Source organism: Sminthopsis crassicaudata, chromosome 6 (genome assembly GCF_048593235.1).
Source record: "Sminthopsis crassicaudata isolate SCR6 chromosome 6, ASM4859323v1, whole genome shotgun sequence".
Classification (NCBI taxonomy): domain Eukaryota; kingdom Metazoa; phylum Chordata; class Mammalia; order Dasyuromorphia; family Dasyuridae; genus Sminthopsis; species Sminthopsis crassicaudata.
The window spans coordinates 234851818-234873813 of record NC_133622.1 but is presented as its reverse complement, the minus strand read 5'-3'; the positions used below and the strand labels follow the sequence as shown (position 1 = coordinate 234873813).

Sequence of the window (21996 nt, the reverse complement as noted above, 5' to 3'; positions counted from 1 at the left end):
GAGGGCGGGGCGCACCTGCGCGGCGCAGCCACACCTACGGCTCCGAGTCTCAGAGCGCGGCGTCCATAGCCCGGGAGCGCGGGGTCAGCCTGGGGCCGCCGAAGACTCGGAGGAGGCTGGGGCGCTGGATGATCGGCGTGGGAGGGACACGGGGGGGGGGAGGCAGGAGAGGAACACGCTTAGTCCCCTCCGTCCCTCCCCAGCTTCGACACTGCCCAGTAGCGCCCCCCTCCCGCGCCGCTCTCCAAGGTGCTGAAAGCGTCGGTCACCCGCCAGCCTGCCGGCCCCGCCCCTATTCCCAGGGAGTCCTCCAGCCTCCTAATAGCTCAGGTGCCCCCTTCCCTGTCAAACCCGCGAAATTACTGCGCCTTAAAACCTGTTGTTTATGCGGGAGCCCGAGCTCGGGGGGAGTAACCCTAAATGCGCTCTGGAACCTTCCGGGGCCCGGGCCCTTCCTGCTCTGGCCTCGCCCGGGCCCGGTAGGAGGGAGTTGCTACAGGGTCACTAAGGCCCTTTTCCTCAGATGTTTGCACATTAGTGGGAGGGGGGAGAAGGCCGTGTGGATTCATGTCTCTCCCCCCACATTCTCCTTGGAACGCCTTAGATAACCTGGGGTCCCAGAAGTCCGGGGGTCAAAATGGACTGGCCAGGACCCCAGAAAGCAGGCCCGATGGCCCCTACTTTACAGAGAAATGTGGGCCTGGGAGGGCCAACTTGCTGGTCTCACAGCTCGGGGCGGGGCGCGCACTTGATGCCAGGCCTCTCTCCTCTCCCTCAAGGTGCCTCTCCACCTCTCCTTCTAACGTCCCCCGGGTCCTGGCCCTGCCACCTCCCAGCCCCAGGTCAGCTCCAGCCTAGCCCCACGTGTTCTTTCCTCGCCAGTCTCCTCAGACTTGCCCACCCCCCACCCCCCTCGGCTGTCCGCGGGGTATTTTTCTCCCCTTTCTGACAGAGCTCTGCCTCCCTTTAAAGCGCTTCTGAGCTAACAAACCCCCTTCCCTGCCAGACCTGGGCTCTGTCTCCTGAACAGCCCTGCAATGATGCCTGGACTGAGTTTCTTCTCAGGCTCCAGGGTTCCCCTGCCCTTTTGGGGATTTTCCCCTTCTTTGGATCCCCCGCCCACACAGAGCCGAGGCTCCTTCCCGGTACCCCCCCTTTCCTCTCTCCAAGGACGGGTGCCCTACGTGGTTGGGGCCCCTGGAGCTTCCAACACCCCCTGGCTGCTCCTGCTAGGAACTTCACCCAGTGAGCTTCTTCCTGTGGATGCTGGCAGCCTGTAGTGGGCTGATTGGGTGTCCTGAGCCAAGGATTATTTATCTGGGTCCTATCACCTCAGCACACCCCCCACTCTCCCCCCAACAGCCTCTTGCTTTAGTGGGCTTTGGCAGTCTGGGAAGAATCTGCCCTACAATTCCCCCCCCCCCAGAGGTGCTGAATGCTGGGACTTGAGGTCGGATACGGGTTCAAATCTTTTGGGGCTCATTTCTATGGCCTCGGGCAAGCAGCAACCTCTCAGTGCGTTTCCGTGTCCTCGCTTGTAAAGTGAAAGCCGGACCAAGAGGTTCCTTCTGTCCCCAGACCCAGGATTTCTGTAGGACTTGAACCTTGTCCTCATCCATGATCTCTAGACGTCAGAAGGAAGAGATGAGGACAAGGTTCTCATCTCTTCCTTCTGACGTCTAGAGCTCATGGAGCAAGCACAGCCCTCTGGCAAACTGTTCTTAATGAGGGACAGGGTGCTTGTTAGGGGCCCCCTTGCCTACTTAACAGCAAGCTCCTGATCCCAGCACCCCAAGTCCTCCCCATTTCAGCCTTCAATCCCGCCTCTGTGTTGCCCGTGCTTTTGCTCCCGGTCTCCCCCCCAGAACGGACCGTCTGCTTGGGCTTAGGGACGACGCCAGCTTTGTTCCTGACATTTCTCAGGGCTGCCCTTTTCCTTGTCTTGTTGCCACTTGGGTTCTTGTGCCTTCTGCTCTCCATTACGAGCTCCTTAGCCTGTGTCTTCCATCTTAGCTTGCGGCCCCTTGTATAGGTGCATAATAAGTGTTTTATTGGTGGCTTGCTACAGATCCCCAGACACTGGCTCCATAGCTGGGACCCGGCCAAGAATGGTCCGACCGGAAGCATCTGTAGATGATGTTTCCCAGAATCCCACGGCCGAGCAGCCCATCCCCCTTTAGGCTCAGGTGAGCCCATCATTGCATTGCCGCTGGAAGATCAGGCACTCCCGTGCTCCTTCTCAGGCTATCTGGGAAACAGCCATCATGGGCAGGAGCACCCGGGGCTCATCCTCATCTGAGCATCTGCTTCCCAAGGGCTTCAGGGGGAGCTAGGGAGGCGAGGACTTCAGACCTCTGGCTTCCATTCCTCCAGCCCATTTAAGCCCCAGAATCCAAGGGAGATGCAGACAAAAGGGAAGCTGATCCCCAGCCGGTTCAGAGTTGCTACCCAAAAGCAATTCCCAGACTGAGGAGTGGGCACCCCATTTCTGACTGGTCTCTGCTTGGCTGAACCAATCACCCCGGTGACCAGGTGGGTGAAGGCTGGGTGGCCACAGCTCATGGTGCCACAGGCCCATGACCGGATGCTGTCCCAAAGGTGGCCGGGAGCTCTCCAGACGGGGGCCCCCTCCCTGACGCTTCCAGGGGGCAGATCACGGCTGTGGCAAGATAGGTATGCAGGACCAAAGGCCAGTGTAGAAGCTCGCCCAGACCCCACCCCTCTCTGTGCTGTTGCTGAGCTCTCAGGGTTTCTGGGGACCCCTTTTCTGTCCCTCCAGGGTCCAAGGGCTCGACTAAGGGATCCTACCCCGGGCCTGGGCTCACAGCTCAGTGGGCCTTGTCTTTCCTCAGGCCCCTGAGCCAGAAAGCATAGTCCTCCATGGCAGGAGGGAGTGCCCTCCCCGAGCCCACCCTGGGGCTGATGGCATAGAGGGCACGACCAGGCGCAGGAGGTTAGAAAACAAGACTGTATTTTACAGGCAGCCTGTGGGCAACACGACAGACCTTCCCAAGCATCAGGAGCAGCTTCCACAGTCTCTCCATACAGTGGGCCCGGGGCTGCCCATGCCCACCCGTGCCCACGCCTCCCTTGGGACGACTCTGGCCAGAGCCCGGTGTGGCAGGCTCCAGAGGCCGGGAGGGAGAGCTCTGACCAGCCCTGCAGAGGCTCCTCCAAGCCCAGCCCTTCCTGCTCCAACAGCAACTTAGGAGGTGACAGGCCACAGGCACCAATAAAATAGGGAGGGGTGGGAGTGGGGGTGGGGAGTGGTTTGGTTTCTTCTGGGCAGGGGCCTGGGGGGGAAGAGAGGAACCCAGCCGTTATCTAACTGGCTAAAAACCAAGCCTGGATCCCAACTCGGGGATCCTTTTGGATCCGCCCCCCAGGCCAGTCTGCTCAGGGGCAGCAGCCTGGCAGCAATCAGGAGCCAGCGGGAGCTCTCCTGAGTCCCACCGCCCTCGGCCCCCCACGCTCTGGACCCCCGGGACAAAGTGCATTTCAAGGTCACAGCCAAATGCTCAGGGCGCTCTTGGGACAAGAGGCTGGGGATGCTTTAGGAAGAAGGTGATGGGGCACCCTGAAGCTGGAGAGAGGAGACGGGGAGGTTGGGGGGGGCCTGGGCACAGAGCCAAGGAGGCATCCCAGTGCAGCGGGAAGTGACGCGAGGCCCGGGGCCACTCTGGTGTCCCAGAACCAAACAGGCACCCACGGCACAGCACAGGCGCACACACACACAACATACATGTACACATGTCACACACAGCAGAGAACACACATACATACACACAACATATAGCATACACCACACAGAGCAATATACAACACATGGCATACACACACACATGGGCACACACACACACGACATGCAGCACACACAGAGCACACACACAGTCTCTGCAGCCCCACGACAGGCTGGAGCAAGAAGGAAGACTTCTGGGGGGCCCCCCCTCACACTCCCATCTGTACCACAATCTATCCCCTTTAGGGGAGATAGGAGGAGGCTGTAGGGTGGAGGCGATGATGGAAATGGGGGCCCTTGAACACCCCTTGGCCTCCCCTCGGCTGGCTTCCTCTGGCCACCCCAGCTGGCTGACCAGTTCCCAGAAAGCCTTGGGGACCACAACAGGGGGGATAGTTGGCCAGGCTGGCAGCCTCTGGTCAGTGGAGGGTGGGAGGAGTACAGAGTGCCACTGGGAGGACTCCCTTAAGAATCTGCCCTGTGACTAGCTGAAGATACACCCCTATATACCTTTAAGCTGATCTGGGTCCTAGGGGAGCAGGGCAGGGTGGGTGGGACAGCTGGGCCCAGGCAGGGGGGTCAGGCCCACTCCCTTAGGCCCCACCACAAGATGGCCCCAGGAACTCGGGTGGTTGAAGGAGGCCCCCTGCCCCAGTTACAGCATCATGGCCCTGATGGGAGCAGAGGTACAGGCCTGGTGCCCTGACAGCAGCAATGGGCAGCTGGGCAAGCTCACCGACTGGACCCCAAGCTCCAGCCGGTGGGGGGGCACAGAGCCGCAGTCCGGGGTGCCTAGGGCGGGTACGTCTGCAGGGAGGCTCCCTCCTCCCCACTGGCCACCAGGTCCCGCGCATAGAACAGGCACACACACACACTCTCTTCCCAGGGGACCGGCTTTCCCCACAGTCGGTGGTCACTGGCAGCGCGGCCGCTCTGCACCCCTCTCTCTGCGTCTGCTCTGCTCTGCGGCTGGAAGGGGAAAAATCAGTGAGCTGACATCCTGAGACGGAGCGCCAGCACCCCCAGGCTCACGCCAGTTCCCTGCCTCGGACCCCCTTCCACACCCAACCAGCAGTGACTGGCCTTCCTGCCCCAACGCTTCTCATGGGAGGGATGCCTCAGCTCTGAAAGGACAATGCCCACCCTCCATGGGCTCACTCACAGCCTTCTTTCCTCCCTCCGCCCGTCCCAGATCTTCCTGGGGGTGCTGAGCAGAACCACACTAACGTGTCTCGCGGTGACTTAAAGGAGGGGATCTGAGAGACTAAATCCCACCCCTCCCTGACAGAGCTCCTAGAAGAGATCTTAAAACGTTGGGAAAGGAAAACAGCAAAGAAACTGCCCAGAGCACTATGGGAAAAGGGGGGGGGCAGTCTGAAGCCAGGGGAGCCATGTTACTGAGGCGCCAAGGTGCTGGCGGCCATGACTCCAAGGTGGAGATGTCCCTCAGGAGGTCACTGGTTGGGGAGGGGGCAGGGTGGCAAGGCAGCTGAGACAAGTAAGCCTGTGTTCTCTGCGGGAGCACAGCCCTCAAGATATGAACAGAAGAGGAGGCAAGGGGAAACCCCAAGAAAATGGGGGTGAGAGATCTCCCAGGCAATTGGCTCCTTTTAACACAAGGGAGGCAGAAGGCAGACACTTCTCCCAGCACAGAATGAAACAGGCTGCACCACCTTGCCCACATAGCACTTCCGGTGCCCTTTTCAGTCCTCCCCAAGGCCCTGCACTTGGCCTGCCGAGGCCGGGGACAAGGGGACTGGGGGTGGTCCAGCAGGGGGTACTGGGAGCTGCTGAGAGCCTTGGCCGAGGAGCTGCATGGGGTGGGCTTCGGGGCCTACCCCGGAGCCTTCTGTGGGGAGGTGCCAGGCCCAGGTCCACGCCAAGGAGGCAGAAGACCAGGGTTCTCCCCCTGACTGCCAAGGCAAATGAGTCTTTTCTCTTTGGGCCTCAGTTTCCTTCACAAGGTCCTGATTTTAGGATCCTACAGACAAAATTCCCAGAAATTCCCTGAGTTTCAGACATGCTGGGACCTTGTGACCGGCAGGTCACAAAGATGCCATGAAAGGTCTAAGCAGTTGTCCCCCAAGGGGGGAGAGAGAAGGGATGGGGGATGTGGCTTCTGGCTATCCTCAAAGGGGCTGCTCTGCAGAGGGAGGGAGGCTAACACTCAGTCCTGCTCTCCCCGAATGGTGAATAATGAGACAAATAATGAGGAAAATCTGCAAAAAACCCGGGTATAATGGAATCAGGACAGTAAGCAGCTTTAGGGATTACAGGGAACCAGCTGGAAGGATGGCCTGTCCTTTTGGTTCACTGGGCAGAGCGCGCTGAAAGCTCCCCCAGGGAAGAGGAAGTTATGAGCATCCACTCTGGAGAAGGCTCTGACCCGGAGTCTCCGGTCACATCTTCTGGTAAGACTCATTTACACTGACCCCCATCAGTCCTTCCCCCAGATGGCCATAGCTGTGACCTAGAAATAGCAGGCTCCTAGAGCCAGGAGCTGAGGGGACTCTCAAGGACTGGCTGATTCACACCCGAATTATCTCAAAGGGACTGCTGGTCAAGGTGAGGTCAGAGACACAGCAGCTAAGTGGGAGTAGGGGGAGAGTTCACGTGACTAACACCCCCATTCCCCCTTCTGATGCATCTGCCCCACTGTCTGTGGGTCCAGCCCCAGGGTGGGCTCTGACCGGGGGGCCAGTGATGTGTAATTGGCATGAGACATGGTTTCTGGAGTCTATCTGTAGACCCTCCTGGGAAGGACAGAGGCAGGCAGGCAGCTTATGGTGTGGCCCCATTTCATAAAGTGCTGAGAAGGTGGTGAATGACTGTGCAGCCACAGGGTCTAGTAAAGAAACATTAGACTTGGGGCAGGGAGAGACAAGGTGGCAAGTCCTTCTTGAAGGCAACTCCCATGGAGCATTATGAGATGTGAAATGGATCATTTTATAGTACATCAAAAAGGGTTTGCACAAACAAAATCAATGCAGCCAAGATTAGAAGGAAAAGAGGAAGCTGGGAGAAATTTTTAATAGCAACAGTGTCTGTGAGAAAAGCCTCGTTTCTCAAAGATATGGAGAACTGAGTCCAATTAATAGGAATACAAAGTGTGTCCGGCACCTTCCCAGCAGGACATGCCCCTCCTAGCATGATGCAGGACACCGAATTACAGCTCAACAACTGGCTGCTGGTTTCTCAAAGATATGGAGAACTGAATCAAATTTATAGAAATACAAAGTATTCCCCAAGTGACACCCAGTCAAAGGATATGAACAACCATAAATTAAAGCTACCTATAATCAAACAAAAATACTCTAAATCACTAATAATTAGAGAAATGCTAATTAAATTCAGAGGTACCACCTCACACCTATCAGACTGGCTAATATGATAGAAAAAGAAAATGACAAATGTTGGAGAAGATGTGAAGAATTGGGACACTTACACATTGTTGGTGGAGTTATGAACTGATTCAACTGTTCTAGAGAGCAATTGGTCCTATGCCCAAAGGGTAATCAAACTGTGTACAGATCTAGCAAATACCACTACTAGATCGGTATCCCAAAGAGATCATAAAAAAGAAAAATCTAGCAACCATTTTCCCAATGGCAAAGAACTGAAACCCGAGGGAATGCCCATCGATTAGGGAACTGCTGAACAAAATGTGATGGAATGCCACCGTGCCATAAGAAATGATGAAGAGGCAGGTTTCAGAAAAACCTGGAAAGAGTTCCATGAGTTGAAATAAAGTAAAATGAGCAGAACCAAAAGAACACTGTGCACAATAACAGCAACACGGTATGATGATCAACGCCCCCAGCTAAGACAGCTCCCTGTCTCCCAACCAGGACAAGTTTCATCAGGCCTTCAATGCTCCCAGGACAATGCAGGACGACTCAAAACGATAGGGAATGCAGGAAAGGAATAGAGCGCAAGGAGCTGTGTGTGCTGAGCTGATGCTGCCTCGTGGGAAGGAAAGAAAAGAAAGAACGAGTCGGGCAAGGAAAAAGAGGCACCGAACGATGGGACGGCGGCATCCTCAATTCAAGAACCAGAGAGAGACTAAGATGAGGAGATGGGTTCCCGTGACGGGGCCTCGGTGGCTCAGGGTGGGAAGCTCCAAGGTGAAGATGGAGGCTTTTCTCCAGAACCAAGGGAGTTCCTATTAAGACAAGGGGTCGTCCTGGCTCCTCTGAGGGCAGGAATCGCACTCCGATCTCCCCTCTGGGTAGTACCTAGCATGTTCTGGGCAGGGCTAAGAAAGTACTGTTAGCACAATAACTCAATGGGCACCTCCCCAGCTTTGGAAGAGTTAGTGCTGCTCTCTGCTGGCTGCCTAAGGAATCCAATCTGCTGGGAAATGAGCAGGTGGGAAAAGGAAAGGGGGAAGGGGGAAGAGAAGAGGGGGAGAAGTGGAAAGGAAGAAAGGGGAGGGGGGAGGAGTGTTGCCTTAGGGAGCCTGTTTGTATGCCATGGAGTCTCTCCTTCCTGTCTGCAAAGGCAGCACAGCCCCCCAGGCCCTGCGTGTGGTGCTCCCTCTCTTGGACTTCCCTCCCCCTTTCACAGATTCAGCTCACTTTGAGGTGAGGAGGGATTAGGAAACATTCTCTTTGCTGGCAAAGGGAGGAAGGATTCTGATATTTTTTCCAATGTCCAAATTTAAAGGGACCCTAAATTAACCCCCTGCAACTTGTGTGGGATGGGGGCACATGGGGGCTGGGGGCTTGGAGTTGTTCCCTGCCTGGCTCTCCCAGAGAAAGCCAAGGGTACTCGGCACTCACCGTGTCCCCTCTTCTGCTGCCCTCCGGCTGGTGCCCCTCACTCTCACACATCTCTGCCCACCAGCTCTGGTCCGGGCACTGCCACCATCACGCGGGCCCGTTTACCGTGCTCCCCTCCACAAGCCTCGTCCGGGGTCTCGTGTTTGCGTTTAGGGGACGCTGGGGGGCAGGGCATGACCTTTGGGCCTGCAACGAAAGGAGAGCTGAGCTCTGTGGGCAGTGGAGAGGCAGAGACGGAAAAGGACAAGCAAGAGAAGGGGGAAGCATGTGGAGAGGAAGGCCTCTCCGGGCACCAGCACACCCAGGCCCCAGCTGTGGCCCCGGGAGGAGCCCGCCACAGCGGCTTTGCCAGGCTGACTCGGGGAGCCGCGGCTCACCTGTGCTGCTAAGGCCCAGCTGGCCCACGCTCGCTTCCACCATGGGGCTGCTGAGGTCTTCCATGCAGGACGGGACAGAGGCCAGTAAACCTGAGGAGGGACCACAGGGAAGGGGGACAGTGAGATGAGAGGGAGGAAGGCTAGATGGGACTTTGAAGCTTCTCCCCCCATCAAAGTGGGGCCTGGGAAGGCTCAGCGTCAGGGCGGCCCCTCTGACCCCCAGAGCCGCGCTCTCCTCCCCCTCCCTGGGGCTCAGAGAGAGGGCTGCAGCCGGCCCGGGATAGGCTCGGCCCACGGCGGCACCTGCACTCACAGAGGCCTCGGTAACGCGACAGCTGCTGATAGATCTGCTTCATGCGCTCAATGTTGAGCCGGCTGGTCTCCGCGTGGTTGACTATGGGCTTGGGGTAGTCCACCCCGATGACGCACTTGGCCGCCTTCTGCACAGACTCGGGGGCGTTCCAGGGCTCGTAGATGTAGCGTGAGGGGAAGCCCTTCAGCTGGGGGAGGTATCGCCTACAATGCACACAGGATCCTGGCTCGCTCACACTCCACATGCCCCCCCACTTGCTCATATTCTACAAGGCTCCCCCCAATTGCCTACACTCCATATGGCCCCCCCAATATCACTCGCTCACACTCCACATGGCCCCCCCCTTGCTCACACTCCAAATGGGCCCCCCATGGCTGCTTGCGTTCTACAAGGAGCTCCCGGCACTTTCTCTTCCCCACCTGACGAAGTCTCCACTGGGGTCTGTCCGGCGACCAAAGCCCACCGGGCAGTAGCAGTGGAAGAATTGCTGGAAGAAGGCGCTGCAGGACAGCCACATCCAGCTACCTGCATTCACGCTGAAGTCAGCATCCAGGAGCAGCTCATCAAACACCTAAGGGAGGAGGAGATTGAGGAAATCAGGGCGAGTGGGGGAGCGGCCAGCCTCCTCTCTGGAGAGGGGGAAGCATCTCCCAAAGCCTAAGGACTAGCAGAGCCAGCACTGGAACCCAGGTCCCTGTGGGGGCTTCTGGGAAGTGCCTCCCCTGCCCCGCTGGGGCCTTGCTCGGTCCTGGCTCGGGAGACACTCACCCGGACGCCGCTCTCCCAGCTGACCCAGAGGTCCCCGCGGGTCAGGAAGCAGGCCACTGCATGCCGCGCCAGGTGGTGGATCCAGCCCTCCTGCCGAAGCTGGGTCATGATGGCGTCGATCCAGGGGAAGCCGGTTTTGCCCTCGGCCCACTTGGCCAGGGCTTCCGGGTTGCGGTCCCAGGGGATCTGGATGCAGATGGGGTTCCCCTCCATCCGGTCAAACTTGGGGTTGTTGGTTGCCGCGGTGTAGAAAAACTCACGCCAGAGGAGCTGGCCATACAGAGACAGTGGCGGGGTGTTATTCCTCTTGACCTGAAGGGAGAAGGGAAAGCCCCCGTTGTTGGCCCTCCATCCAACCCTTGGCTTAAGGCCCTGCTGCGGGGGGGAGTTTGGGGGCCGCTGCCAGTCTGAGGGCAGGGAGAGGGCCTGTACAAGGCTCAGTTCTCAGCTCCGCTCCTTGTAACCCGGGGTGAGCCAGATCAGATGACGTCCTTCCCTGGTCTTGGTTTTCCTTTTCTTAGGGGAGGGGTGGGCTCCAGGCATCAGGCTCGGTTCTTAGTCCTAAGTCCTGGGCCTTACGCTGCTTTGGAGGCCTCCCTGGAGCAATGGCGCCCAGTGTGAAGGGCCACAGCTGCCAGTGCTCCGTCAGGGGGGATGGAGCAGCAGCCGGAACAGGCAAGGGGGTCAGGAGGTCCCCACTCCCGAGCTCAGACTCAGCCCCCACCCCCGCCCTGTCTCTGTATGAACCAGGCTCAACCTCTGAAATTTGGCTACAGAAGCCCTCGATACCCCAGGGGTGGGAGGCAGGCAACCCACAGTTAAACATGTACACTCTGCTGCCTGAGATGACCGGTCACCAGCTGTAAAGTCAGCAAGGACCTGCGGACCCCAACCCCTCATCTACAACCGAGGAAGCCGAGGCACCCGGAGGACAGACACCTTCCGAAGCTAGGACAGCTCCCAACAGTCCCAACCTAAGGGAATGGGGCTAAATCCTGGCTGGCCAGCCGCTACTGCCTCTAAGCCTGAGCCCCTCTCTCCTCTCTGCCCCACTGTGGGCAGGGGGCTGGGAGCTAGGCCGGGGCAGGGGCAGCAGCTGTCTTCACCTTCTTGTACAGCTCCCAGAGGCGGTAGTAGAAGAGGCGGCAGGAGAGGCATCCGAAGCGCAGGTAGGGGCTGAGGCCCGTGGGGCTGGCCAGCAGGGAGGTGGCGTTCATCCGTGGCCTCTCGTAGTTGGCGACCCAGGCCTGGAAGAGAAGAAGGACGGCCTTCCTTGTGAGCGGGCTGCAGCCTGAGCTGGAGAGCCTTTGGGAGACGAGCCCCGCCCCAAGCCACTGAGAGGACGCTCTCAAGTCTCCCCCCAAAGACGGCAGTGAGGAGTGTGAGGGCCTGTGCCTCAGGGACAGCCGACGGGCACCAAGCCACCTTTTTCACCTTGATCAATGGCCTTGAGCAGGCCAGAGGTTGACTCCTCGCTCGTGGGAAGAGACCCCAGAGATCCTGGGGTAAGGGAGGCTCAGCCCCAGAAGTGTGACATTTTTACAAGATGCCATTTTTCTGGGCTTTGCTCATCCCACCGATCTAGGCCCTCTCTCAGAGACTGGGGGTACCAAGCCTGAAGGGGCTCAGTGTGGGGGAATGTGGAGGGGGAGGTTCGCCTGCAGCCACGAGGGGCCCCTCTCTGGGCTGCAGAGCAAGACGCCCCACCAGCGCTCAAACAAACTTAGCATTCCCAGGCCCCCACTAAACCCGGAGGGGGCCAGCCCAGGGACCCAACCAAGAGGTTCCCAACAAGGGAGAGCCCATGTGGAGGGTGGGGAGGGTCTGCTTAAGACTCCCCTCAGCTCTTTTGGTTTCCCTATCTCCCCCCGCTCCAGCCATGCCATCTTGCACTGGGGCTCCTCCTGTCTGTCTCTGCTGGTTCAACTCAGCCCGACCTGACTGGAACAAGACGGTCCTCTGGCTGGTGCAGGCCCAGACTGGAGGGGCCGGCACATGGCTCTGGGCTCTCAGCTCAGAATGGAGGGCCTGGGACCTGGGTCCCGCAAGAAGTCTTGACCCCGTCCTACATGGGACTTTGGACCAGGCTGGCCGTGGGAGGGCCCCAAGGACAGCACGTTCCCCTTGGGCCGGGGCCTCGTCTCTGAGAGGAGGGAGAGGTGGTGGGAGCCCCGGGCCACCGGCTCAGAACAAGGGCTCTTCCCCCAGGGTCACTGCCCCTCCTGTGCCGGAGGACCCCGAGGCAGCCAGGGCACTGCCCAGAGCGCTCATGGGGGCTCCCGTTGACCAGCGGGCAGTTCACAAAGCACTGCTTTCACAACCACGGCTCCAACTTCCCCTCGGTCACAGAGAAGACCAAGGCAGAGACAAAGAGCGAGGCAAACCAGAGCCCAGGTCTTTTGCACCCAGGGGCCATGTTGTCCCTGGGACTTGCCAGTGCTTGCTCCTGCAGGGACAGGAAGCAGCTTCTCCCCCCAGGGGCTTCCTACCTTCCTTTCCAGGTGCTTGTCCAGTCGGGCCAGAGCTTCCGTCTCGCCTCCCTGCCAGACAGCCGGGCCGAGTCCATCGGTGGGAAACCCTGGCAGAGGAGCGCTGTGTCAAAGGGGTGGGGGCGGATCTCCCCTACGAGGAGGACGCCCCCGTGCTGCCCTCTCTGCTAGGCAGGAGACCTTTAAACCCTCCGGGGTGCGGCTCTCCCCTGGGCTGTCTCCCTCCTCCTGGGGTTGCTCCTGCCCCTGCTCCCTGCCCCTCCGGCCCCACCCCCAAGCCCACGGCTCCAGCGCAGCTGGCTCGGCCTCGGCTAGGCTCCCGTGTGGAGCAGTGACCCTGGCAAGGAGCCAGGAGCCCCTGGGCCCCGGGAGGGGAGGCTTACCGAGCTCCTCGAGGGAAGGCACGCCGTAGGCCTCGTCGTGGTCCTCCCGAATCTCGGCCTGGCACCGCTCCATCTGCTGGCGCGTCACCCCGCTCACCGGCTTTTTAGGCAGCTCCATGCGGCTGATAATGGCCTGAAAGCGCTTGTAGGTGAGGGGTGGTTTCTGCCCATTCAGCTCAATGATCCTGAGGATCCCAAAGGACACTCAGCATCACTCACAGGGCCTGCAGCCGGGGCCCTGCCTGCCCCCCCCCAGGCCCAGAGGCTCCTGTCCTTCAGTGCTGGCCACAGCACCATTTTACAGAGGGGGAAACCGAGGCAGCGATGCGGGGCACTGAGCCCGCCAGGGCCAGGTTTCCACTTTCAGGAGGCCCAGCCTGAACTGCCCACGTCACCAGATCGAGGCCCTGGGAGCCCTCAGCCCTAGCCAGCAGGGCAGACCCTTAGGGGCACTTCTCCCCCCACGTCCCCCAGGAGCAGCCCCCAGGGCATCAGCTCCCTCTTGGGGGGCGGCCTCGGGGTGCCAGGGACAGCCTCCATCCGTCTGGAAGCCTCATGTTGGGGAGCATTCTCTTTCCTAAGCAGAGTGTGGGCCCTCCCTGCCCGGAGCCAGGCTCCCTGCCTGGTAGATGCTGCAAGCCGGCACTGAGGTAGGGGGAGGGGTTGGGCTCTCAAGTTTCCCTGCAGCTAGAGTTAGCCTATGGGCGGGGCCCGAGGCCCCGCCCCTCACGTGGCAGGGGGAGGGGCGCCACGCTCTCGGCTCCGGCTGCCTCTGCTCACGTGTGGGGCTGCGTGAGCCGGCAGCCGCCACTAGGCTGGGGTCCTGGCCCGGGAGCAGCGGAGCCATTCCTCCCTGCACCGCAGCTAGCTGAGCCGGCCCGGGCTGGGGGCCTCGTGGGCAGGCCGCTGCTCCCCGCTCCCGGGGCCCCGCGCGGCCCTCACCTGTCCAGGTCATAGAGGGTGTGGGAGTTCTCGGTTACCACCTCCACGCCGGCCTCCTTGGCCATCTTCACGATGGCCGCGTCCCGCTCTCTCCCAAAGGGCTCTGAGTCATATTCGAAGGTCAGCCGGGTCACGCCCCATTCCTGTGGAGAAGCGTCTGCTGGAGCGGGGCCCGGAGGGAAGGGGCTGAGGACGGGAGGAGGGGCGGCTCTGGGGGCCCCCACAGTCAGGGCGCTGACCCCCCAGCCCTGCAGATCCCGCCCCCAGGTGCAGACAGCCTTGCAGGCGCTGGTGCCCTAGTTTCCCTGGCAGACTTAAGAGAAATAGTTTCCTGGTTTCCACAGCAACCTCCTGAGGTCACTGGCAAGCTAACAGCCCACAAGCCCTGGCTGGCTGGAGCCCCAGCAGCTGACTGCTCGAGCCTAATGGCGCCTGGGGGGGGCCGCTCAGAGCCTCTGCCCCTTGGGAACAGCTCACCTGGGCAGGTGAAGGCACTGAGAAAGTCTAGCAGGGCCAAGCCCTTGGGTGGTGAGCCCCCCCCCCCCAGCCCTCCCCGGCGGCTGGCAGCCCTCTCCTAGAACCATGGTCTCTGTCGGGGCTGTCTGTCCCCTCCACCGGCCAGAGCTGCTCAGCTCCGACGGAAGCCTCCATCTAAGGCTGAAGGAACCAGCTGGCTGGATGTGAACTCAGGGCCAGGAGGTCTTGGGAGTGGCCAGAGAACCCCCAGAGCCGGTGGCCCAGGCTTGGGCTGCTTAAGGGGGCAGAACGGGCTATCCCAGAATGCCCTGCTTTGAGGACTGGCTCTCTCCTGTGGGCCTGGCCCCTTAACAAACAGCTGGATGCAGCAGGGGCTGTGGCGGCTGCTGTGCAAGACGCAGACGTTCCTCTCACCCCAATAACCTGGCCGGGCCCCATCCTGCATCCAGTCTGGCTGGCTTGGAAAAGAAGCCTGGGTCTGGGCTGATGAAAAGCCTCTCCAACGAGAACCCGTCTCTTGGGACTTCTCAATGCTCTCCCCAAGCTGCCGGCACTCCCCTCACTCAGCCCTCGTCCTGTCAGCCCACTTAGGGCCAAAGGACCGCCTCCCACTCCCTGAGCCCCTGGGGAGTCTGGGGGAGCATCCAGAAAGCTGGAAAGGGGGGACGAGCTGTCCAGGGAAGAATCTCAAGTTGGATTTCTCTCACCACCCTCAAACCCCTTACTTTGAAAAGTCTTGGGAACACATCAGTCGGTTGTCCTCGCACTACAAAGAGGCGAGAGTTCAGTTTCCTTAAGCTGATGTCCAGGTCTTCCAGGGACTGGAGGAGGAACCTGCGGGATCCAAGCAAGATGAGTTAGTGACATGAGACAAAAAAAGCATTTCTCTGCATCAACAAAAGTTTGTGGTCGGATTTTTTTTTTTTTTTTTTAACATCACCTTAACTTCCTTCCTCTCCCTTGCCCAGAAAACCATCTCTTATACCAAAAAAAAAAAAAAGAGAAAATGGAAGAAAGCAGCAGAGCATGACCTAACAAGCCACGGCTGGGTCAGCCATCCCCCCAGGCCAAGAAAGGAGGGAGCTTCATTTCTGGAGCATGGGTGGTCCAGGAGGTCACACAGCACCGCATCTGGGGCACTGTCTTCATTACTCTCATCTCAGTCAGTGCCGTTATTTTTCTGACTTCATCTAAGTCTCCCGACTTCTTGGAACGCCTCAGATTCACCACTCCTCCTGGTGCAATCAGTCCATCACGTACCACAGCTTGTTTAGCCATTCCCCAGCCAATGGGCATCCATCTTGTTTCCAACCCTGAGATCTTTGGGTCAAAAGATTTGGAGAAATTGTGACTTTTCTCTCCTGATGAGAGGGCCTGGGTCTGCGGACCACAGAGCCCAAATAACAGTGGCCCTCTGCTGGGAAGTATGCACAGAGGGCTGGACAGCTGGATTTCACCACATCCTGGTCATGTGACTGGCCAATTCCTTCACCTCCTTTGGCTCCTTTATTGAGTAGCTTCATGTTGGGAATCCAGAAGACCTAAATTTGAATCTTTTCTCAGATGGTAACTAAATACGAAATCCTGGGCAGCAAGTTGTTTCTCAGCCTCAGTTTCCTCATCTATAAAATGGGATAATTTATGGGGTACTTTGAGGATCTGATGCATATGAAGCACTTTGCAAACTTCGAAGCATCACAGAAACACTGGTTATTTGTCATCATACTGTCACGGTAATTATTTAGAAACTGGTCCCACCGTTGTTGGCTCAGCAATACCCCCTGCTCCGGCATCTGCACACTGACAAGCCCAGCGGGTCAGACCAAGCCCTTTTCTCCGGCCTTTCCTTGGAACCTCAGAGTAGAGGAAGAGGCCTTTGCTATTGTCCCTAAGCTGGCAGCTTCTGGCTCATCCAGGGGACCTGTGGAGGCTGCTGTCACTCCTGACCTTGCCCTTTCTCTATGCTGCCAGGTGGCTTCTGTGAACCAGAACGCTTTCACTCTATTTCTCAGAAAAACCTAAATCTGGCCTTGGTGAAACCATTAGCCCTCGGGCATTCTGACTCCTAAGCCCATTCTTGACTTCCGACTTCCCTGAAAACCCTATCATGGCTCCATCAGGAAGACTTTGGGGACTTTTGTTCACTGGTAGGAGACTATCCCCTAATTTGTGTCTCTATACTTCCAACATTCTCACGGGCACCAAGACAGGGCGGCAGTGTCTTCTCGGCATGTGGAGACTGCCACAACACCTATGATGGGGCCGGGCCTCTCATTGCATGGACAGGAGGGGGGAGTGTCCAACAGGCCCCAGCTAACACCCTCCAAGGCCACAGCTGACATCCACTGCCGGGCGGCTGCACGGGCCCAAAGCATCATGTCAGGGACCGTCCTGGGAAGAGCGGAAGGACAGGGATCAGCCTGATGGTTAACGAGAGCTTGTGCAAGCTGCTGAGTCTGGAAAAGCTGATGCCTTCAGCAAGGAAAGCCGAGGCAAGAATGAGCCACTTTTGTGCCATCATTGTGCCCTGAGGAAGTAAGGATGGCCCCTCACGATAACCTGTGGGGCCCTGGTGGGAATTTACATGCTAGGCCAGTGGTCCTCAAACTTTTTAAATAGGGGGCCAGTTCTGTTGGCTGGACTAGAGTAAAAACAACAGCTCACACTCTGTCTCCGCCCCTCAGCCCATTTGCCATAACCCAGCGGGCTGCATAAACATCCTCAGCGGCCGCATCTGGCCTGTGGGCCGTAGTTTGAGAACAACTGTTCTAGGCCATGAGGAAACATCTGGGGGTGGAGGGGGAGGGCTGAGGTGTCCCCAGAAGACAAGCACATAGAGAACTGGAGGAGGCCAGCAGCACCTCCTGAGATCTCCCTTGTGCCCAGTGTAGCCCATTCCCCTGTGGGCACTTGGGCAGCTGCCAGCAAGTTTACCCTTACTGCCTTCTCCAAACCTGGCCCCTCCAGCTCCTTCCAGGAGTCCCTCCCTCTGTTGCTTGTCCTTTTCTGGCCACTCTGGTTTGTCAGAAGTCTGCTAAATGTGGGCTTCTGGACTTTCTGCGCCTCTGCTTCTCCTGCTCATCTTACTTATTCTTTAGTGTTTTAAGGTATTATGATGCCTTTGCCCCACCCTCGCCCCTGACAGCTTTCTGTGGCAGTCATGAGTTTTGGCTAAAATAATTTATTGCCCAGTGTCTGGTCTATCTCTGTACTGAGAAGGGTCAAGGCTGCAAAGCAGACCCACTTTCTGTGCTTGGTCCCTAAGTGAAAGTGCCCCTGCTAGGACCTGCTGCACCTCTAAAATCCAGGAATGATATTCCTATTGGGATGAAGTGATAAAGGATGTCTTGGGGGAGGACACCTAGAAAATGGGTGCTTTTCTTGGGATGACTTGGTATGGAGGGTAGCCTTATGTGGGTGAGGGTCTAAGACAAGTGTAACGGGATGGTGACGGGTCAGAGGGCCGGCTGGAGAAACCAAGTGTCTCAAGAACAGCCTGGCCCAGGCAGGATGACCATGGGAAAGATGGTGGGACCCATGTTAGGCCCCGTCGGGCAGGACAAGGAGCCAGCCTGAAGCCAGGAATGAGAAAAACTTTAACATAGAGAGCTCTTCACTCCTGGAAGTCTTCATCCGCAGGGCAAAGGCCTGGTTGGCGGATGTGATCAGGAGATTATTCAATAATAACCAAATAGTCTCAGATCCTTCCACCTGGAGGCTTTGGGACATTTGATTTAAGCTCCAGAAAACGGAGCCAGAAGCGGCCTCCTCCAAAGCATTCCGGCCCCAAGACCCACATTCACCAAACCAGGGGCGCCCCTTCAGTGAATCTGGGCAGTGGCAGCGACTCTTAGAGGAGCACTGGGCCTGCTCCTGAGTTATCCCTGCGGCTCTCCAGGGGAGCCTTACCTAGGCAGGAGGGTTTCTATCAGAAAATGTCACCGCTTTGCTCAGTGCCCACAGAGCACCTGTCCTGCAGCCATTTTTAATCTGCAGCATACATTTTGCCTGTTTGATTTGTTTCATTCTCTTTCTCATCAACATCAAGCTTCCTCTACACCTCTTAACTTCCCTGGTTTCCTTTTTTACTGAAACCTTTCCGAGCCCTCTTAATTCTAGAGAATGACCTCTGTTAATTATTTCCTATTTATCTCGTATCTATCTCGCTTTGTACATATTTGTCTACATGTTGTCTCCCTCATTAGACTGGGTGCTTCCTAAGGAAAGTGACTCTTTTTTGCATGTTTTGTAACCCCAGAGCATAGCTCAGTATTCGGTATACAGCAGGTGTCTTTTACATGTTCAGAGTGATTCGTCTTCTAGGGAGACACGGCGCGGTTCGTCTTCCCTTCTGCGGTGGCACCCCCTCGCCGCGCTCCATCTGCTGTGCTAGTGTTACAGAGGAAGTCCAGGCCGAGACCCGGCTGAATTTATCTTTGTTCTTCGGGTCCCCCTGAAGGCAGAGGCCTCTGGCTGTGGGCACAGGACCCCCTGGCCTCGCAGACCTGGCCCTAGCTGGGAGCAGAGGCCTCTGGCTGGTCAGCGCTGGCTGTGGGCACAGCAGCCCCTGGCCTGGGGGAGGCAGCAGCCCCGGCCCTAGCTGAGAGCAGAGGCCCTGGCTCCAGAGCAGCCGGCTCTGCAGAACATCAGGCTGAGCTGGAGCCCGGCCAGCAGCTCTGGCAGACAAGGACCTTCTTGCATCAGATACAGAAGCCTTTCCTGCAGTCCCACCCAGCTCTCATTCTCTCTCAGTGGGAGGAGGAGGAAAATAAAAGGCCCTGGCCTGCCCTTCCTGGCCTTCCGAGCCAATCTCCCCAGAGCAAAGCTTTATTCAGAGGTCCCTGACGAGCTGGGGCTCCCAGCAGAGTGCAGGAGAGCCACCGTCCCTGCCACAGGTGCACACACAAGCAGGGGCCGGGTGGGGGGGAGGGTCCATGGCCAAACCGAAGAACAACTCCCTTCTTTACGGACAAAGACACAAGTGAATGAGACCCTGCCGGGTCCAGTCACTTCCAGCCCAAGTCCTTAGCAAAGAGGACTCCCCTTAATAAAGGGCTGCAAGTCCCTCCTCGCTCTTCTGCAGGAGGGCGCAGTCTGCTTTTGTGCAGTGGAGGCCTTTCTGGGCCTGGCCCTTGCCCTCGGCCAGCCTCCCATCACCCCCGGGCCGACACAGGCCTCAGCCCGCTGCTTAGGTGGGCACTTTCCCAGGAGGGTCAGTTTCTGGTCTTGTTATTGCCCCAGTAGGAAGGGGATCCAGGACCTGGGGGCCCAGACTCTCGCACTTATGAAAAGCTTTCCCTGCTACTGATTTAGAAAGGTGAGGATGCAGATTTCCCTCCCCTACGGACAAAGGGAAAAGCAGGACCTTGAAAGCAGAAGGATCAAGTGACTTTCTGGGGCATTTGTTAGAAAAGCAGGGCATCCCTGACGGTGTGCTCAGCTCTGCCCCGCTACATCCCAGACAACACCCATCAATTGCCAGGACAGCTGTGACCGCGCCGAGGGAGCCGCCCCCAGACAGCCGGCCGGCCTGCTCTACCTGCCGCCACCCTGCAGGGCTCCCACCGGGCACCGGCCCTGGCGCTCCCTGCTGCCCGGAGCCCGCCCCGAGGGGCTCCACCTTAAATTTTAAATGCATTCCCTTCTCTGGTTCTAAGGTGTGGCGCAGTGCGGGGGCACGGGGAGAGGGTGCATTCTGGGCACAGCTGGTGCGTGCCAGGCCACGTGCAGGTGGCCAAGTGGGCTTGGGGGGGATGCCCCTGGTTCCGGTCCTGTCCCGCTGCTGCACGGGGAGGAGCGCTTTGGCTCCAAGGCCTCAGGCCATTCTCCCGTGGTAGGCGCGTCAGTGCTGCCCTCCTGGGCCTCTCTCTAAGGAAAAGCAGCCGCTGGGCAGGGCGGGAAGCCCCACGTCACACACACGATGCCCGTGGTCCTGTCACACCCTCCTTCATTTGAACTAGTCAGAGAACATTCCCGGACAGAGCCCATATCCTGCCAATCACTCTCCTGCCAGATTCAAAGCAATTGGTGACGGCACTTTCCGTGGAGGGCCCAGCCCCCACAGCCGGGAGACAGTCACTCCGGTCCGCTCTGGAGGCCGTTCCCAAGTCAGGAAATGCCCCATAAAACGGTCCGGCCGCAGCCGAGGCGGCCTCTCTGCTGGCCCAATGGGGGCGCGGCCTCGGAGAGACCACACAGGCAGTTTTGCTAATTAAAACGCTGGGGGGAGGGGCCGTGATGCGATCCGAAGCTGGGCGCCGTCATCCTCTCGGAGGTCATGGGTTCTAACACGCCGGTACTATTTATGGAAAGTGGAGCACAAGTGCGGCGAGCGCCACCGAGGCACCGGCTTCCGCGGGCGCAGCCACACACAGGGCGGCGGGGCTTTAACAGCCCCAGAGCCCGAGGCTGCGGCCCACACCCCCGGGAGCGAGTGCCTGGGACCAATGCAAACAGAGCGCGGTACGCGGTGTCCGAGCTGGCTGCAGGAGTAAACACCAGCTGTCACGTGTCAGCCCTGGAGACCGTCAGCGTGCCCTCCGACCGTTCCCAGGCCCACCCTGCACACGGGCGTCTCTGCAGGAGAAAGGCGGACGCCGAGCTGCTCACGCAACAACCCCGCCAGATTCTCCCAAAGCTGCCTCGGGCACCGCCGGCCCGGCCACTGCCTGGGACAAGCTCCAGGGACGGACGGGGAAGAACTGGGATGGGAAGGGGGGCAATTCAGCAAGAATCTGCCGAGGTCACGGCACAGGAAGCTAAGAGACCCACAAGTCGCCCAAGAGGGGGGGCCGTACTCGGAAGAGCGCCCCCCCAGTCCCAGCTCACGCCCGCAGGCCTCTTTCTTCCCAGAGCCGCCACTCACCTTCCTCCCCCGCCTAACTCTCGGTAGATCCCTCTCACCAGAAGAGCGCGACCCTCAATCCGGAACGGAGCGTGGCCTGCTCCGGGCCTCCAGCGCTGCCCCGTCCCTAAATCTCCCCCTTTCTCCTTAAGGGCCGTCCTTCCCTGCCTGCACTGACCCCCCCCCCTTCCTCTTCTTCAGGACGTCTCGTCCCTCCCCCAGACCTTTCCCTACCGCCCCTTCTCCTCCTTTCCACTCCTCTTCAAGTGAATTAATATTTATAAAGGGCTTGACACATCTGGCACACAGTAGGCGCTTAATAAGCGCTTCTTTCTCCCTCCCTTACGGAGGTCTCTCGTTGCTCTCCCGCCGCCCTCCAGGGCTTTCCCTTCCTCTCCCCCTCCCCTCCCGCAGTCTCCCTCTGCATCCTCTCCTACGCCTCTCTGCCTCCTGTCACCGCACCAGCCGTCACGTCACCCCGCTCTTTGCCCCACCGCCGTCCAGCGGCCTGACTGACTGCCCCCGGGAGGCCAGCCCTCCTCGCTCCCTCTCTCCGTCCCGGCCGCTCACCTCCAGCGGTTGATGCCCACCGAGGACGAGGCCGCGAACCACGGATCGAGGATGTACACGCAGCGCACGCAGCGCGCCCCGCGCAGGGCCGCCTGCAGCGCCGGGTTGTCGTGGAGCCGCAGCCCCTTGCGGAACCAGTGCACCGAAGAAGCGCCTTCCTCCGGGGCCGGGGTCTGGGCCGGGGCCGGGGCCGGGGCCGCAGCCGTCACCGTCACTACAGCAGTCGCCGCCATCACCGCCCAGACTGCGGCCGGCGCCGCCGCTCCGCCCAGGTTGGGCCCTCAGGACACGCCCCCTGTCGATACCTCGACCA

General features: G+C 59.0%; 1 protein-coding gene across 1 annotated transcript; it reads right to left on the bottom strand.

Moving 5' to 3' along the window:
• Nucleotides 1–2954: 2954 nt before the first annotated feature.
• On the bottom strand, nucleotides 2955–21943 carry CRY2 (cryptochrome circadian regulator 2). The gene is made up of 12 exons (XM_074276634.1): nucleotides 21684–21943; nucleotides 14995–15103; nucleotides 13793–13935; nucleotides 12851–13035; nucleotides 12468–12556; nucleotides 11085–11225; nucleotides 9979–10290; nucleotides 9630–9781; nucleotides 9211–9413; nucleotides 8898–8987; nucleotides 8521–8706; nucleotides 2955–4708 (listed from the first exon to the last, which is right to left on the bottom strand). Exons 1-11 carry the CDS (start codon nucleotides 21914–21916, stop codon nucleotides 8564–8566), a joined length of 1800 nt encoding a protein of 599 aa, XP_074132735.1. The 5' UTR covers nucleotides 21917–21943; the 3' UTR covers nucleotides 2955–4708; nucleotides 8521–8563.
• Nucleotides 21944–21996: the final 53 nt, after the last annotated feature.

Coding starts and splice junctions, on each gene's coding strand:
- CRY2 (XM_074276634.1), bottom strand. CDS start 21,916: ATGGCGGCGACTGCTGTAGTGACGGTGACGGCTGCGGCCCCGGCCCCG. Junction 11,226..12,467: donor ACAAGCACCTGGAAAGGAAG/GTAGGAAGCCCC, acceptor CTTCTCTTCCAG/GCCTGGGTCGCCAACTACGA. Junction 9,782..9,978: donor GCTGGGAGAGCGGCGTCCGG/GTGAGTGTCTCC, acceptor CTCCTCCCTTAG/GTGTTTGATGAGCTGCTCCT.